The sequence below is a fragment of the Nanorana parkeri genome, unplaced genomic scaffold (assembly GCF_000935625.1).
Source record: "Nanorana parkeri isolate BGI_ZX_2015 unplaced genomic scaffold, ASM93562v1 scaffold1753, whole genome shotgun sequence".
NCBI lineage: Eukaryota > Metazoa > Chordata > Amphibia > Anura > Dicroglossidae > Nanorana > Nanorana parkeri.
The window spans coordinates 223,498-240,478 of NW_017308021.1; the positions used below are offsets into that span (position 1 = coordinate 223,498).

The window sequence follows — 16,981 nt, forward strand, 5'->3', positions numbered from 1 at the left end:
CTTGGTAAATGGGTCTTTTGAACAACTTGCTTGGTTGCCCAACTGGAATAAAAGCAAAAAAAAAACATTTACACAGAATATAACATACATTTTATTAAAGTGAATATATCGTGTCTCCCCATTCTGTTTTAAAGGTTAAGTATTGCCTAGATGGTCATTGTGCTTACTTTGTTGTTCTTAATCCAGTAGAGGCCCCTCCTATTCTTTAAAGCCTAAAGTCTTAGCAATAATTAGTCCTGACCTCCTGAGCTGCAATGTAAAGGTAGGCAAGTATTGCTTTTTGGCTGAACAGGTATGGGGTCCAACAGACCCATTAACAAGTTCATAAGTGGCCAGTAAGCTGCACCTTAATCCCTATTATCATCGTCAACTCTTTATGGACTGGTGCAGGCATAAGAGAATATGATAAATGCAGGTGCTTGGTGGGGGATCCCATTATCTTTAGGACATATTGTATAAAACAATCTGGTGGGAGGCCTGCTCTCTTGCAGCCCTTGATCCATTGTGATTCCACTCCATATCAGTGCACCAGTCTCTGTACTGGAATCTTGAATTTGGCAAATTGATTTGTTCATCAGTGTTTAGAATAACTAAAAACATCATGCTATCTTCAATATAATGCCATTTATGTGTCTATATAAAGTAATTTGTTAGGTTAGCATATGAAAAGCACTTGCTATGTAATCCTGAAAGTATTAGTCAGTAATTGTGTTCTATTATTGTTTGTGGCCTCAGGTAGAACTGGTAATGCCTAATAAAATCTCCTTCTTTGTGGTTCTTATATCTACTTAGCATACAAAGGTTTAAATACAGCAAAAGTGCATTAGCCCAAAACAATCATCTTTTATTAATCCTGACTGAAATACGTTGGGTTACTAAGTGTTGCTACTTTCAATATTATTAAAGGCTTGAACCTTTCCTTGAATATAGGAAAAAGTGTAATATATTTAATGTAATGCCATTTATATTTATTTAATCTTAAACTCATCACATAAATAGTCCACATTAAACAAGAATATCCTTATTTGCCCAGGTTTTTTTCTTCAATAATACAAATTTGCACACAATTTTGACCTGCATAAACAGGTACAATAACAAATAAAACTTGTGTATGCACAGGTTCAGAAAAGTAACCTGCGGTCTTCACATTGCTAACTGTTCCTTTTTTCAGTAAAACAACATAGCTTACATATAACCTGAAACATACAGCTTGCATTTAATATTTGATTCAATCCAATGGCAGTATTGATCTATTTTTAATGCCAGCACACATAAATTATTCATGATTTCTAAACGACTGACTGACTCTTATCTAACATTTTGTGTTCAAAGTAATCAGTGTCGTCTTTTAAATTGTATTGGTGAACATTGCTGTAGTCAAAACTTTTTACTCTAGATTAAACCTTTTGCCTTATTAAATTCTGAGTTTCTTAAATGAAAATATTCAATGACCTTCCCTTAAGCATTTCAAAAGACTAATAAATTAGAATTGAATCTCTCCTCCTCTATATAAAGGCGTCAGGCCTGACAGCAGATGCTGTAACAAAAATTTTCCAGCTGCCAACTGGGATCAACTAACAGAACGGATTAAAAAAAATAATTATAAGATGTCTGTGGTCTTCATATAAATACTATTGCATCCAATTGGAAGATTTTTATCTACCAGATTTTGCTCCTGATATGGTTTAAATCCAGCCATCTGACACCACCTGTACCACCTTTACCCATATATAGTATTTGAATAGTACTTATGCTAATAAATGGTATTTTTCTGTAAATTATTGCAAAAAATAGTTTACTGGAAAATTATGCTTTATTCTACTTTCAGCTTATTGGACCTTTCTTAACTTTACATCATGTTTTTGTTCTTTTAAACTGTAAAATGAGTTGTGTATAACTGCTCTAGGGCTCATATTCTGCCTATTTCATCCAAAAAGCAATTAATTTGAAAACTGATACACATCCTGTGGTCCCCCACTGTCGGGTGACCTACTCTTCTAAATGAGATGCGTCATGTTCATTATAAAACTAACAAAAATAATGTGGTATCTCTGAAAGCTTGCAAATTCTCCCTAATGAGTAAAACAGTGAAACCTCCTTTATGTAATCTCATGATAACATCTCTTGTAAACATCGTTTATAATATAGAATAAACTAAGGGGATATATAAAGTAAGTAGAAAAGAAAAATGTGGTAATTTATCCTATCTTGTGACCTACCACCTACTGATCTAGCAGTCAGCAGATTAGACTGTGGGTAGTGCTAATATATAACTTTCAGTGCCATGGTATATCATTATATCATTTGATATGATAATCCATAATTTTTGTACTGGCTGTACTGGGCTGTACTGTCCCAATTAACATTAAAGAAAATTAAATCTATCAAAGTACCAAGATTTAAATAGTTCATATTTTCAAATAAAATTAATAGAGAAAACAATGAAATCTAACTTTGTGTCTGTTTCAAATTTGCAGACTTGTGATTTAATGTTAAAGAATATAATTTCAATGACATGTGATTCATGTTGTATTTCCTCTCCATTTATGAATTTCATAATTGAAAATGCATGTATTTCCAGATATTATTAGAAAAGGGAGACACAAAGCTCACTGAACAATGCTTAATAATTTGTCCAAATTTTAAGTCTTTGTTTTATCGCAATATTTAGCAGGTTGGCATATTTGAGGATGAAATCCCTGAATACCAATCCAGAGTAGTGGCTTCATGTTCCTTTTTGAAGGACTTTAGCTGAAGATTAGGGCATGCCAGGGATCAATCTTGAGGTGACGTTTCCTCCAATCCAAGTAACTCTCTCACAAGTCTCTCACCAAACTGAGCCCGGCTGTACCTTTTTACATAGTAGGCGTCAGACATTTTATAGAGGATGTAAGCATTGTTTATAGCAATGCTTATGGCAAACCAAAACACCTGTTGCCACGTTTTGTTTGGTTTGTGTGAAATAAAATACCTGGAATAAAAAAGAGACAGTTTAGTAATATCTTAGGTAATGGAAACACGCATAAAGTATTACATTTTTCACATTCAGATCATAGATGCATGCAGGGTATGGTTCTGACCGCACCATACTTTCACACGCCATGGTATTGTTTTAGTCTCTCAAAGCTGCAGCAACTTCTAATTTGGACAAGCACAGCCATAGAGCGTCATGGTGATCTCAGACACAAGCATTAAACTTGAACAGCCATTATTCTCTCTGTGTGCCTAGCTCATGCACATTCGCTTTTCAAGGTGTATGAAAGGCGGTTAACAATGTTGAGTTGTACTCAGGCAATGAGGATGCTCATCATCTGCATTTGAGGCCTGTGTTCCATTTGAGAATTTTGATGTGGAGGGTGCGGGGAGGTCAAATAGAAGGTTTACAATCAAATACAGCTATGCTTTGTTGCCATGGAAGAACTCTTGAAATAATTCTGGGAGCTCTGTTAAGCACGTCTGTTCACATGTGCTGCCAAGCCACGCCCTGGCAAAATATCTTTCTATATTTTTGAATATACCTAATTTGCTTGATACCAATCTACTGGTATCAAGCCAGTAAATAAATGTCTATAAAAATGAGAAAAATGGTTTAGAAATAACTGCCATCAGTTTTTTCAGTACGTCAGTGTAAACAATTCAGCCATGATGCTTTAGTCAGATTTATTTTGTGAATCTGTTTTGGATCATGTTAAATTTAACCTTTCAATGACTACTCTACAGGAGCAGATAAAGGAGAAAAACAGAGGTATTTAAGGGTGAAGAGTTTGGAGAAGGCAGAAAAAGTGAACAATCTAGGACAACATACGCGCACGCACGCGCGCACACACACACACACACACACACACACAATCACAAAAGGTTGGACTTGATGGACCAGTGTCTTTATTCAACCTCAAATACTATGTAACTATATAACATAGCTGAACTGGTAAGTGAGCTGAATAGGAGAATTTTTCCAAATCGATTATTTTGTTCTAGATCAGGGGTCTCAAACTCAATTTAGTCGGGGGCCACTGGACAATTATTTTAGTCCCGTGGGGGCCGCTACTATATACGGTACCAGTTTTAATGTCTGCACATGTTACAAGCGACAACTGTCACCGATTCAAATGAATGATCGTCTGACAGCTGCTGCATGTAAACGCCTGCACATCGCATGTAATCATATGTGAAAGGATTGCATGCAGTTAGGAATCAATCACTATCCCTGGATACGGATAGTGATTGTTTTTGTAACTGCATATAATCATATCACATACATGCGTGTGTACATGCATCGGCTGTCACCTGATCATTAACTTGAATGCGTGACAGTTGCTGCATGTAAAACCGGAGCAGCTCTGCGGTCTGCATCCGACAGAGATGAAAGACCGTGTAACTGCTCCCGCAAGTCGGGCACGCGGTCCGTGACCGTGTGTCCGACTTGTCAGCTGGCTGCGGGTCACAGTATCGGCTAGCAGGCCGGTACTTTGAGACCCCTGTTCTAGATTGTTCACTTCTCCTGCCTTCTCCAAACTCTTCACCCTTTTGTAAATAACCCTGTAAACGTCAGCAGGAAGCTCTCTTCAGAAAGTTAGATTATTTAATACATTAATCTGTGCCTTAACTGACATGATTACTGTGACGTTTTTTAAAAATGTTTTAACTTTTTAAATTAACTGCCAAATGAGTTCTTCCATGTTACTTTTTCCCTTCACTTGGCACTCTGAGAATTGTAGAGGACGGCAAGGCTGGGTGGTTGAAGGCAGATATATTTCGCCACTCTTTGGGCTGTTGTCCCCTTAAGGGGCACCAGAGGGTTAACCTTCCTGACACAGGAAGCAGCTGAAAAGGTCAGCAACTCCAGAGAGGAGTGTGGGAGTTGAGGAGGAAGTGATCAGCTGTGGCTGTGAGAGAGACCTGCTGTATAGCTGTGCTGTGTTGGCAGGACTTATATTCCTGGGAAGGGATTCCCCCAGGTTTAGGACCTTTTTTCAACAAGTTGGTGAGACGCATTTATGTTTTTAATTGTGCCAAAGATTTGTTACTTTGAGTTCGCCGAAGATAAGCCTGTATTTGTGTTTAAGGTTTTTGGCTGCCCTGCATGAGGAAAATAAAAACTTTTGTTTTATTCAAAACCCTCTGTGCAAGTGCTCTGTGAACTCCCCAACATCACAGATTGTAAGTTGCTGGGATCCTATAAACAACAGAGAGATCATGTGTATCGAGCTAGGATCCAGTCAGCAGCCTGTAACCATTGACTTGTAGAAGCTAAGATTTCAAGAGGACACTTGAAAGTGTATAGAGTCCTGTGTCCTGTATTGTACCCAAAGCAATGGATTTTACTAGTAAGTCATAAATCCTATTTTCTTGACGTAGAGTACAGGACCCAGGCAATTCAGAGATGACTGGGACATCCAAAAGCAATAGAACAGAGGGGTGGGCAACACAGCCAACAGGCCCACATAACAGAAAACAAGGGGAGACCATAACTTAGATAGAAGCCTGTACTACTTTACAGCCAAAGTTAGCAGCAGCAGAAGCCTGAATATCCACCTGGTAGAAATTTGTAAATGTATGTACAGAAGACCAGGTGGCAGCGTTACAAATCTGCATCACAGAAGGCTGATGCCGAAAAGGCCAAGAGGCACTGACAGATCTTGTAGGGTGCACCTCTACAGGAAAGGGCATAATCTTACTTATGGGCATGCACAATGACTTGTCTAATCCACCGGGAATTGGCAGAACGATGTAGGAAGCCTCCTGCGAGGTCCTTCAAGAGGGACAAAGAGACAATCCACATGAAGCAGTAGCTGAAAGATAAACTAAGACAGCTTGGACCACATCTAAACAGGCTGTATACAGCTCACTCAGTAGAGAAGACATCCATCATCTTAAGACATCAATAAATTATTTTTCTGGAGTGGGAGGGTTTATGTGAGGATCCTCACAGCTTTGGCCAATGTCCAATCACCTGATAATACCTGCATATTACTCAGACAACTCTAATTTGCCTGTGTCCTGTACTGTACAATCAAGAAAAGATGTTGGTGTGATACCTTTTCAACTTTTAGTTTTATAGTTAAAATGAATAAGTAAGATCATACTGACCTTATAGCCATTATTTGGTTGATATTAAATGTCTTAGGGCTCATTCACACTACCTTGCATGCTAAAATGCTCAGTTTTAATGTGCAGGCTAGTATGGTGTGACAGGTCCGGAGGGTGGGCTATGTGATGTGCTGTCTCAGCCTATCACACTGTTTACTTTATTATTTTCTTTTAACTTTATTTGGAGTGTACAAAGTATACACTCCATTCAGGTCTCCACACAGCAGGGTAGTATGCTGGGATGCAGCGTGACACATTGCCCATGGCAACCAATCAGCTTCTGTCTTCTGTTTGTTCAATTAAGCTTTGAAAATGAAAGACAGAAACTGATTGGTTGCTATGGGCAACTGCTCTAAATTTTGTCTGCTCCAGTTTTGATAAATTCCCCTCATTGCCCTATGAAAACAAATGCAGCATGCCCTGTTTTCTATGTGCCCTAGTGGTGACTGATATTGTTCAGTTACTGAAAAACACCAATCACTGGATATGGAGTGAATGAGCCATTAGAGAAAACATCTCCATGAAGTCATGTATTTTATGTTCCATGTATGATAATCTGTCTGTGACGAGAGGACGCCGGAGCTGGACGAGTAGCTGTACGGGAGCTTTACATTCAAGCGATCAGGGATCTCTAGAGACGCCTGATCGCTTGTATTAGCTGCGGTTTGTTGAATCTTATAGTTGCACTCCTGGATCCTGGTGCATCTGGAGGTTTTGTGGCAAAGTAAATAATTTTTTCTTTCTGCTCTGGCGTGAACTGGGTTTCCAGTTCGCGCTCCCATCTGTGGAAGTATGGGGAAGTATTTTCCTCTGGGTGGGAGTCCATTAGTGAATAGACCATAGACACCACGTGGTGAAGAGGGGGGCCTGGATCGCACTCTAACTCAAACTCTGTCAAAGGCCGGTTAAAAGTCTTGGCAGGTGGTAGGGACCGGAGAAAATGGGACAACTGTACACTTTGCCAGAATTTGAGGGGACCACTGTGGTCCCAACAACATGTCCCCCAGCAACAACCAGGCCTCGGTCCGGATGAAATGTTTGACCCTGTGAATATTGGCCCCAGTTAGTGCATGGAAGCCAGGATCTTCCATTCCAAGAGTGAATGTGGGATTGCCTAGGATAGGAAATAAGGGTGAAGGTGTTGGGCACACACCTTCCACGGGGAAAAATTTGCGACACGCAACCCATGATGGACCTATTGTGGCATGGTTTTTCACCGATGTCGGGATCTCCCTTATGCACCAGGGCAGAGCTGACAAAGGGATTCCCGCTCCTGATTGTTCAAGCCCTATCCACTGTTTAAATGGACCGTGGCGGCACCAGTCGATCACCCTCGTGAGGTGGCATGCCGCGTGGTATCTAGTCACATCGGGTAGGCCAATACCCTCGCAAAGTTTATGCATGCGTAAAATCGATGGCTTAATCCTGGGTTGTCTGTGGGCCCACAGAAATTTCACAAAGGCACTGTTAACTGTCTTAAGTAAGGACTGTGGTATATGGATCGGCAGAGTTTGCAATAGGTAGAGAATGCGTGGCATAACGTTCATTTTCAGAATGTTGCATCTGCCGAACTATGAAAATTTACCGGCATGCCACCTAGAGAGGTCCAACCGAATGTCCCTATACAGAGGATGGAAGGTACAGGAAAGGTCCGTCGGGATAGTAGTGCCCAGGTATCTCAGAGATTACACCACCCGCCCAATCTGGGGTCACAGACCAAATTGAAATCTCCCCCCAGAACCAATACCCCCTCCGTAAACTCCCCAAGGTGCTCCAGGGTGGATTCCAGAAAAGGAATCTGACCAACATTGGGTAAGTATACGTTGGCGTATGTGCATAGGGTGTGGCCCATTCTGCCCTTCACAAAAATGAACCTGCCATCCTGGCTATATCGAGCATCCACATATTGCCACTGTACATTCCTATGCACCACAATACTAACCCCCTTGCATTTACCGTCTGGGGAACCACAGTGGTAAGCGTGTGGGAAGTGTTGGTTCTGAAATCTTGGAATGTTGGAGACCTTAAAATGTGTTTCTTGAACAAAACATACCTGAGCCTTTGAACGTTGAAATTAATTAAGAACGGCTGTTCTCTTCTCTGGAATGTTCAAGCCCTTTACAATCCAGGACACCATGTTACAGGACACTGAGAGCATAGCTGCGCCCTCTGGACTCACGCTAAGGTTGGGGAGTCTCGCAAGGAAAGAGCAGATAGAAAAGAGAAAAAAAATAGGGGATTGGCGTGGGTGGTATAGGAGGGGGAAAGGAACGGGTGGGAGAAAAAGTAGCTGGTCAAGATACTGGGCCAGCCAGTAGAGATAGGAAGGTTCGGTATGGAGGGAATGACAGCAGAAAAGGGAAGAAAACCACAAACGAAGACACACAATTATAACAGACTAAAGGGGTCGCTACCCCAGAATTTATCCACCTAAGGGAATTATCCCTGTGTGTGGGAAAACCTAAGTGGGGGTGTGGCTGTACAAAGCGGGGTCCCACTCAGCCCCCCCACTCCAAGCCAGGACTTGAATGAGTGGTAATCCACTTGGAACATTAACTCGGCGTGAGAAGCACCTATATTATGGGCCAATGACAGGGGTTATGAGAGCAAGGGATCAACAGGCAACTTAAACACATTATAAGAATCATATTGCAAAACTAGTGTAGTAGGGGACGCCACCACTCCTTCCCAGTCTCCACAGTCGCCAGTTCCGATGCTCGACCCGAGGGTCTCAGACCATAATGGTATAAGCCAAGTAAGGCCGATTGGCGTCCATAGAGAGGTGACGGATAGAGGAGGGTCCATTGAACTCAACAACTAGCCATCTATAAAACTTTTCAGGATGGGTCATCCCATGGGGAAGACCCAGTAGACTGTAGCCCGATTGATCACCGGTGAACGTAGGCGCCATTTTTGTTTCCCAATGCTTAAAGGATACAAAACGCAGGGCTGTTGTATTGGGTCGAACAGTACGTCTGTAGATTGTAAGTCACCTCAGGCCGCCATGTACCTACCCGGGCGACAGACTCTGCCACTCCAGGTAGCAGACATCACCCCTGGCATGGAAAGCAATCCCGGAATGGCAAAGGGCATATTGGGTATCATCGGTTGTCGAGGCTGGATCCTGAGAGTCGTCAAGGTTCGCTGGTATTCCCCCAGGAGTATGACCTTGTACGGTGTTGTCATTGTGAAGGTCCTTGGGGTATAGCGCGGACAGCAGGACGTGTACGTTGGCTGGCATATCCTCCCGGCAACTGTTGCAGCCAGTTAGGTACTGGAAAAGGTTCCATTTCCAGAAACTCGAACATGGCTGGTAGATCCGTCTGTTGTCTCAGAGCAAAGGAGGAAGCATTTTTCCGTATAATGAGGTGGAACGGGAATCCCCATCTGTAGATAGCACCTGCTTCCCGCAGACGGGCTAGTAGCGGTCGTAAGATCATTCTCCTCTGCAGAGTTGCCCTGGAAAGATCGGGCAGGATCCTCACTGTAGCTCCATCGAAATCTAGGAGGCCCCTGAGACTAGATTTTGCTTGGTATTTCTTCCTTGACCAGGAATTTCTGTAGCCTGCAAACAATGTTACGGGGCCGATCCGGATCTTCGGAACGTGGGCCCAGAGCCCTGTGGGCATGGTCTAACTCAATCACTGTATTGATCGTTTTCGGGCTCGGTAGCCTCCGGGATGCCCCGTACTCTCAAATTGTTGCGCCGGTTTCTATCCTCTAAATCCTCAACATGGAGCTGCATGTTTGACAACACAGCAGTCTGTAAGTCTCTGGACTATTCCAGGGCTCTCAATCTCCCCTCCATGGCCACCGTATTTGTCTCAGTACCCTCGACCCTTGTGGCCAGCTGTGTTACATCCTGCCGCAGGCTCTGGATATCTCGGCTATGGGCCTCCTCAATGTTTGCCACCAGGGCCTCAATGTCTGCCTTGGTGGGCAGTAGGCGTTGGAGTGCCCCCAATGTCCAGCTCTGTGGGGTGTTTAGGAGGGTTAGGGGCCCAGGACAGCATGTCTCCCACTGACCTGTGCAGAGAAGGTGTCTCTGTAGGGCTATCAGGGACCCCAGATTCCGGGGATAGCCTGCGGTCGGACGGCGATTCGGGGGCACTCATCGCCGGGCGGGTGCCGCTACTCGAGGAAGTGGCTTTTCCGGGCCTACTCCCGCGGCCAGTGATGCTGCTGGGGAGAAGAAATCCTTCAATTTACCCGGTGCCAGTGCTCTAGGGGTATCTGGGACATTCTTCTGCCTGGTCCTTTGCATGGTGGTGGCAGTAGGTGCTGTCTAAAAGTCCTGTAATCGGAGCGGTGGGGGAAGAGCAGATGGAAAGTGCTTGCTCACTCCACCATGGCCAGGACACGCCCCATACAAGTCATTCTGAATTGAGAAAGCTGGCTGGACAACCAGTGAAACGTCTTCAAGAAAAATACAGCAAGTCCAGTTGCCTTGACTTATTTTTTACAGATATACCCTGACCTGGATGGATGAGAACCTTCACCGATGTAAGAATAAATGTTTTTTTAACATAACGTAGGGAAAACATAATTTTTCTAAATTTACGGTACTTTTTTCATTTATATAGTAGAAAATAAAACCCCCAGTAGTGATTAAATACCACCAAAAGAAAGCTCTATCTGTCTCCAAAAAAATATTAACATAAATTGCAAGGCTATAGTCTGGTCATGCTGACTGGTGAAATTTGTACTGACTGGTGAGACACCCTAAAATTTTTCAAGCCCTGATGATAATGCTGACCTGAGTATATCTTGTGTTACATAGTATTTGAGGTTGAATAAAGACATTAGTCTATCAAGTCCAACCTAATGTACCCCTGTATAATGTACTATACTGAATTTTTTTCCCACCAATTTTAAGGTGGTGGCCTCTAGTTTTTGTAATGGAGTTAATTTTAAACAGTTTATCGCTAATGTTGCTACCACCACTGAACATTTTGTACATGGAGATCATATCCCCCCCTTAATCTCCTCACCTCCAATGTGAACATGTTTAAATTTAGTAGCCTTGTCTCGTAGCTCTGGTCCTCCATACCCCTAATTAGTTTGGTTGCCCTCTGCTGGACTTTTTCCAACTCAAGGACATCTTTTCTTAGTACTGGTGACCAGAACTGGACTGCGTACTCCAGATGAGGTCGAACCAAGATGAGGTTGTTTACAGCAGCCTGGCACTGCAAGCTACCTTTCAGTTTGTGGTCTACAATGACCCCCAAATCCTTCTCCATTTCTGACTTCCCTAGCGGCATACCCATAATTGTATAACCCATTTGTTTATTTTTAATTCCAAAGTGCATTTATCGACATTAAACCTCATCTGCCACATTAATGCCCACTCCCCTATTTTATCCAGGTCCTCCTGTAATGTTATAATGTCTAAGTCCGTGTCTATTACCCTCCCATATGTGATGTATGTTCTCCTGTAAACGCCATTTAAGGGTGAAAACTGCTAGTTTAGATGTCTATGGCTTGTATTAGATTAGATACCAAAAAAATGGTTCAGGTCTTGAAACATTTGGGCAACAGTGACTACAATTTAGTAACATTTGAGTTAGTATTAAATAGAGAGTTGAACAAATGGGCTACAAAACAATGAAGTTTAGGAAAGCAAAATGTAAACAACTCCAAGAACTGCTTAGTCTTGTAGACTGGGAAGAAGTAATGTTAAATTAGTAAAATGAGACCATTTTAAAAATAAATACCCTATGGGAAATGTGTTTTTTAGAAATGAAAGAAAAACCATAGTGCATTTTTAGATATGGTAAGAAAGAAAAAACATTTAATTAAACATAAGAAATAAAAAAAAAACTACCAGAAGGAAATCAAGTCAGCATAGGCTGAAGCTGAGAAACATACTAATAACGATATAAAATTAATTCACCCAGGATTTAACTAGTATGTAAAAAACGTGTGGAATAAACACACAAATCTATAGTAGTTTACTATCTAATAAAAGACTATTTGCATAGCTAAGGTTCAATTCAGGTGTTGGACTGGATTTATTATATTTGGATATCAGTAGAAAAAAGAAAATGACATTTTAAAAAATCAAGAACAAGTTTGAAATTTTGAGCAATCTCAGTGATCATTTGTTTTACTGTGTTTTTGATCATTTGTTTTTGTATAATATTTATTTTCAATTTTCAAAATTTTGTTCACAAAGGCACAAATAGGGGGCATAAACGGGCCAAACAGAGACCCCAAAAAATATGACATACAAAATCACACAGTAATCGGGTGGTCAGCCCACACATATCCTACAGGCTCAATCTGGTGGGCAAGAGATGATGCACCAGGCACCACATTGAGTTCAAGCTAGTAGGCACCCTATTATCCTGACATTTTGCAAGTAGGACATATAAGAGAGGATTCCAGTGCAAGTGAATAACTTACTCATCCGAACAATAATAAAAAGCAAAGGCTGAAGGAGAGCTTAATGGCTTAATAACTTAACAAGGCCTTCAAGTGTGTAGGTCACGGTATGTTAGACACATAGTGTAACCACACCGCCTACTTAGAGTAGAAGCGGTCAGATCTACCTCGGTACTTCGCAACCTATTCCTCCGCCTCCTGAATAACTGATACTTGTGAGATCCTGGATGCATCCAAAAGATGGGGCAGGACACTCCTCCCATAATAACCAATAGTCGTGGAAGGGAGGTGGAACAGCAGATAAATGGGGTCATCAGGCAGGTCAATAGTTGTGATAAGCTTAATTTGAGAGCAAATATCATGCAAGAAGCTCTGCAGAAGGGGGCACTCCCACCAAATATGTAAGAGGTGACCGGGTTGCCCGCAGCCCCTCCAACATTGAGATGATACTCCCGGGTAAATGGTACTTAGATGAAGTGGAGTGCGATACCATCGGGACAACAGTTTATAACTGGTTTCATGCGTCCTGGAGTCTACTGATGATTTATGAGTGAAGCAGTAAATAAAGTTCAACTGGTCATCTGAGAGTCCACGACCAAGGTCTCTTTCACACTCCCCTATAAACCTCGGCCTGTTCCTTGTGAGCGTGGACAAAAGCATTCCGTAAAAATGGGAGACTAATCGGCCAGGAGAGGTAGACCCTGCACATAGTATTCAAAGGGAGTGAGGGAGGACATGGACCAGATACCCATGGCCGCTGTCCCAAAGAAATGGCTGAGTTGTCTATACCTCCAGACAGCCAGGGGGAAGTGGCCGTACTTATCCTTAAGTTCCTCTAGAGGCATCAAGGAACTCTGGCTGAGGAATTTTGATACATTTTAAAAGGCAGTAGCTCAAGGCTCCTGGGGGCTGATTTTAAAACTTGTTCCCACAGTATATATAGCTTTGTGAACAACATTCTCAGTGCTTTACTGCCACCAGATGGGGCCGAGGAATATAGGAATTCCCATAGAAACTCAGGTATAAGGTGCCCTTCTTGTTGAGACTCCGAGAAAACATACATTACTTTGACCACAGGTCAATGGAGAATGCCCAGGATGGTAAGAAGTTCAAGATTTAAATCCTGCAACATTTGTGGCTGGCGATTCACAGGTGGAATTTTGAAACCACCCACCTATAAGATCCAGAAAATGTGAAATTGATCAATTAAGAGCTGCACACATCAGGTGTTGAAAATGTGTTTCCATTTGTTCCTATGTCTTTTAGGAGGTTGGTGTTGGACATGGTCCTTAAACATACCGGGGTCACTTGGAGTATAAAAAAAAAAGTTTCTATTTTCTGGTAGTTCTTTTTTGGCCATGGTTACTTCCAAGAAAAGATCATGCAAGTTTTGCCCTTAGTCAGATCTCTAGGAGGATTAGGCTGTGAAATTGACGATTCAGTCCAGCCCATTACACGGGGAGACTGGCTCTCAATGTAATCTATGGGGTTCTGCTATTAGCAGGAGATCTGACAGCAGCTAGTACAAGTAGCAGGATGTAATCTGTGGGGCTTGGCTGTCAGTTTTACAGATGTTTTTTCCTCTGTGTACCAGGAACGACTGTCAAACGGACAGCGGGAAAAGTTGTTCTCCCAAGCTAATATGTGGAGCTGTGCCATCGAGAGCAGGTAAGGCTTGTGCCCTGGCTGTGCTCCCCACAACTGCATTTGAGGCAGAGTTTCTCCTGCTCCTTTATCAGCTCAGTTCTGGTTTCAAGGATGATAACTAAATGCCTGATGTAGAAATAGCCATTAGATACAGACCCTAAAAAATTTTAAATTAACAATTAATGGCACAGGAAGTATTTAAAAATGCTAAAGTCACATAAGTCCCTTACATTTGACCATAATATTTCGGAATGTGCATTACCTGAAAGGGTGTGTTAGTTTTACTCTAAAGTACTCAAAGTTTTCAAATTGTGTTTTAGACATTTACAAATTGACAGCTTCCAATTTTTTTTATCTGAGTAAAGAAATGTTGACATTTGACTACCTGCAACCAGTTAGTAGACTGAACCTTGTATTGTTACATTATGACATTAAAAGTACTATTTTTAATCAAAATTCTATTTCAGATCATGCATATACATATTGGAATGACCAATATTTTCCTCTTCAACCATTTACGTGTTTCCTATTTTGCTGCCTAGCGGTGTTAGAGAATGTTTGTACTGTTCATTTGTTCTAAAATTCTATGAGGCTTCAGACATTTAGATCTGTGGTTAGAGATTTGAGAGACTGAAAATATAACACATCATATCACCGACAGATCAAATAGGAAGGAAGCGCTGAAATCGAAAGCACACAGTGGGACAGCCAGGAACATCACACTCTTATAAAACACATAATATTTTGTTCACATTTCATTAAATCTACAAACCTAAGCAGACAATGTAAATTATATTATCATGCATTCCTTTTAATGTAAGATTCATTAGATTATCTTTACAAAATATAAAATTAAACTTCTCTCAGTTTGACATCTGGCTTAATGTGATTCACTGTTTGCCTTGTTAGCCTTTGATATCAAAATGGAAAGATGCTTGGATAGGCAACCAAGTCATTGTGGTTTATTGCTCAGTATGACAACAAGGTATTTTCTAACCATGACTCAATGAAGTTTACTTACTTGCTATATTTATCATCATATTTACAGATATAGCTAAGATGCGCAGCAAATGCTTCTACTGCCAGTGGACAAGGGACTTCTCCACTTTTCCTTTTTATAATGACTCCTGTAGATAAAGATGTAAAAACAATGTATCTTGAAATGAAGACAAGGAAAGAAGAACTACTCCATAAATAAAAGTAGAGACCCTTGACCTTTCTGATTTGATTCACCTGGCAGCTAAACAGCTGCAAGAGTTAAATAAGAAGTCTCACCTTTTATTATTTTTTTTCACAGTTCAGTCCCCTAACTCCTACAGTATAAGTTGCTTTTTTCTTGCATCCCATTCTTCTGCGTACAGTAGAAACTGAGAAATAATTACCCCCCCCCTCAATTCCTGACCACGGTTTGCAAAGGAGATTGCCTATTGATTGACAGCTCTTATGTCACTGATTCCTGTGAGAGCGCAACCACTCCCTCTGTATTTCTGTGACCTCACTTGTGTCTGGAATGTGCAGGGACAGTGATTTAAGAGCTGCCAATCAAGAGGTCATCTCCTTTGCAGAGCATGGTCGGAAATGAAGGGGGTGAGCTGTCAAAGTCTGTATCTCAGTTTCTACATCACACAGAATGATGGGAAAAACAGCATATACTGTGAGATAAGGTAGATGAGCTGTGAAAAAAATAAAGGCGAGACTTCTTTTTTAAAGGGTATTTCCACTTTTGCAGCTACATTTAGGAAACCCCCTCTATATGTTTGTTATGGTTTACCATTCACACATCATACCTAAAAATAATAATAAAAACATAAATCTAACCTTGTTAGCTGTTTCTTTGGAGCAGAATTATACATAGTGGTTAGAGTAGAAGCCTGTGAGCTGATATAGGACAGTTTAAAAAAAAAGTTTGTTAACATGCAATGAGGGGAATTTATGAAAACTGTAGCAGACAGAATCTGACAAAGTTGCCCATGGTTAGCAATTAGCATCTAAGTTTTATTTTAAAAACAAGTGAACAAATTAAAGAGAATATGACTGGTTATTATGGGCAACTGCACTAGTTTTCATAAATTCCCCCCAATGTCTTCAGTATCAGTGTTTACAATGTCATTCAGTGTCTTCATGTGAGATATTCAAGGCGGAGTGTCTTGCTCACCTAGTTTACAAGTGATAATGAAATTTGCCAGCATAGTACGACAGGGTTAATTACTTGAAACAAAACTCCCCCAACCTCCCAGGCAGTGAGAACTAAGCAGGATTTGTATAGTCCTTTAGTTTGCAGAAACATCACCAAAAAAAGTGTGAATGGGAACATGTAACAACTGTAAAGTAGGTGTTATCCCAATTTTGCTGCAAAAGTGGAAATATACTTTAAGCACATCTCACACAGTGCTGTGATTGTTTTTCTGATAAGTGAAATCACACTAAAAATTTCCAAATGTTTATTGTGGATCACCAGTTAAAAATCAATTTGTCACAAAAGCAACTGAACTTTTTCAGCTTTTTGGATCTGCAATGCCCTTGCCCAATGTTATTCAAGCTGGTTTTTGAAGATGTGTAGCTGTGCCACAGTGATGATGTTTGAAGATCTTAAATGCTGTTTAGGGGTATGCACAGAGGCGTGTTGAGGAGGTGGTTCATCTGAGCAGTGATTGGATCTCAACAGGACAATAGAACAATGCCCGCCTATTTTATAGACAAAATTAAGGGAGTGAGGTTTCTGGTTTCAGTCCTAATATATAACTGTGAGTGATTATTGTCATTGTAGAACTGGAAATGCTTTACTGGGCATATCTACCAGGTAAAAATTAAGGAAAAAGAGCCAGAAAAAAGAAAACTAATGTAGCCAACTCAACTAAGG

The 16,981-nt window shown here is 41.2% G+C and overlaps 1 protein-coding gene across 1 annotated transcript in view; it reads right to left on the bottom strand.

Moving 5' to 3' along the window:
- Window positions 1-2,459: 2,459 nt before the first annotated feature.
- The window catches only part of PGBD5 (piggyBac transposable element derived 5), a 48,460-nt gene continuing 33,938 nt past the window's right edge, over window positions 2,460-16,981 (bottom strand). The window contains exons 5-6 of the mRNA XM_018571425.1: window positions 15,143-15,248; window positions 2,460-2,971 (exon numbers count right to left, since the gene is read on the bottom strand). Coding sequence (XP_018426927.1) covers window positions 2,776-2,971; window positions 15,143-15,248 — 302 coding nt within the window. The 3' untranslated portion in view covers window positions 2,460-2,775. The remainder of the gene's footprint in view (window positions 2,972-15,142; window positions 15,249-16,981) is intronic.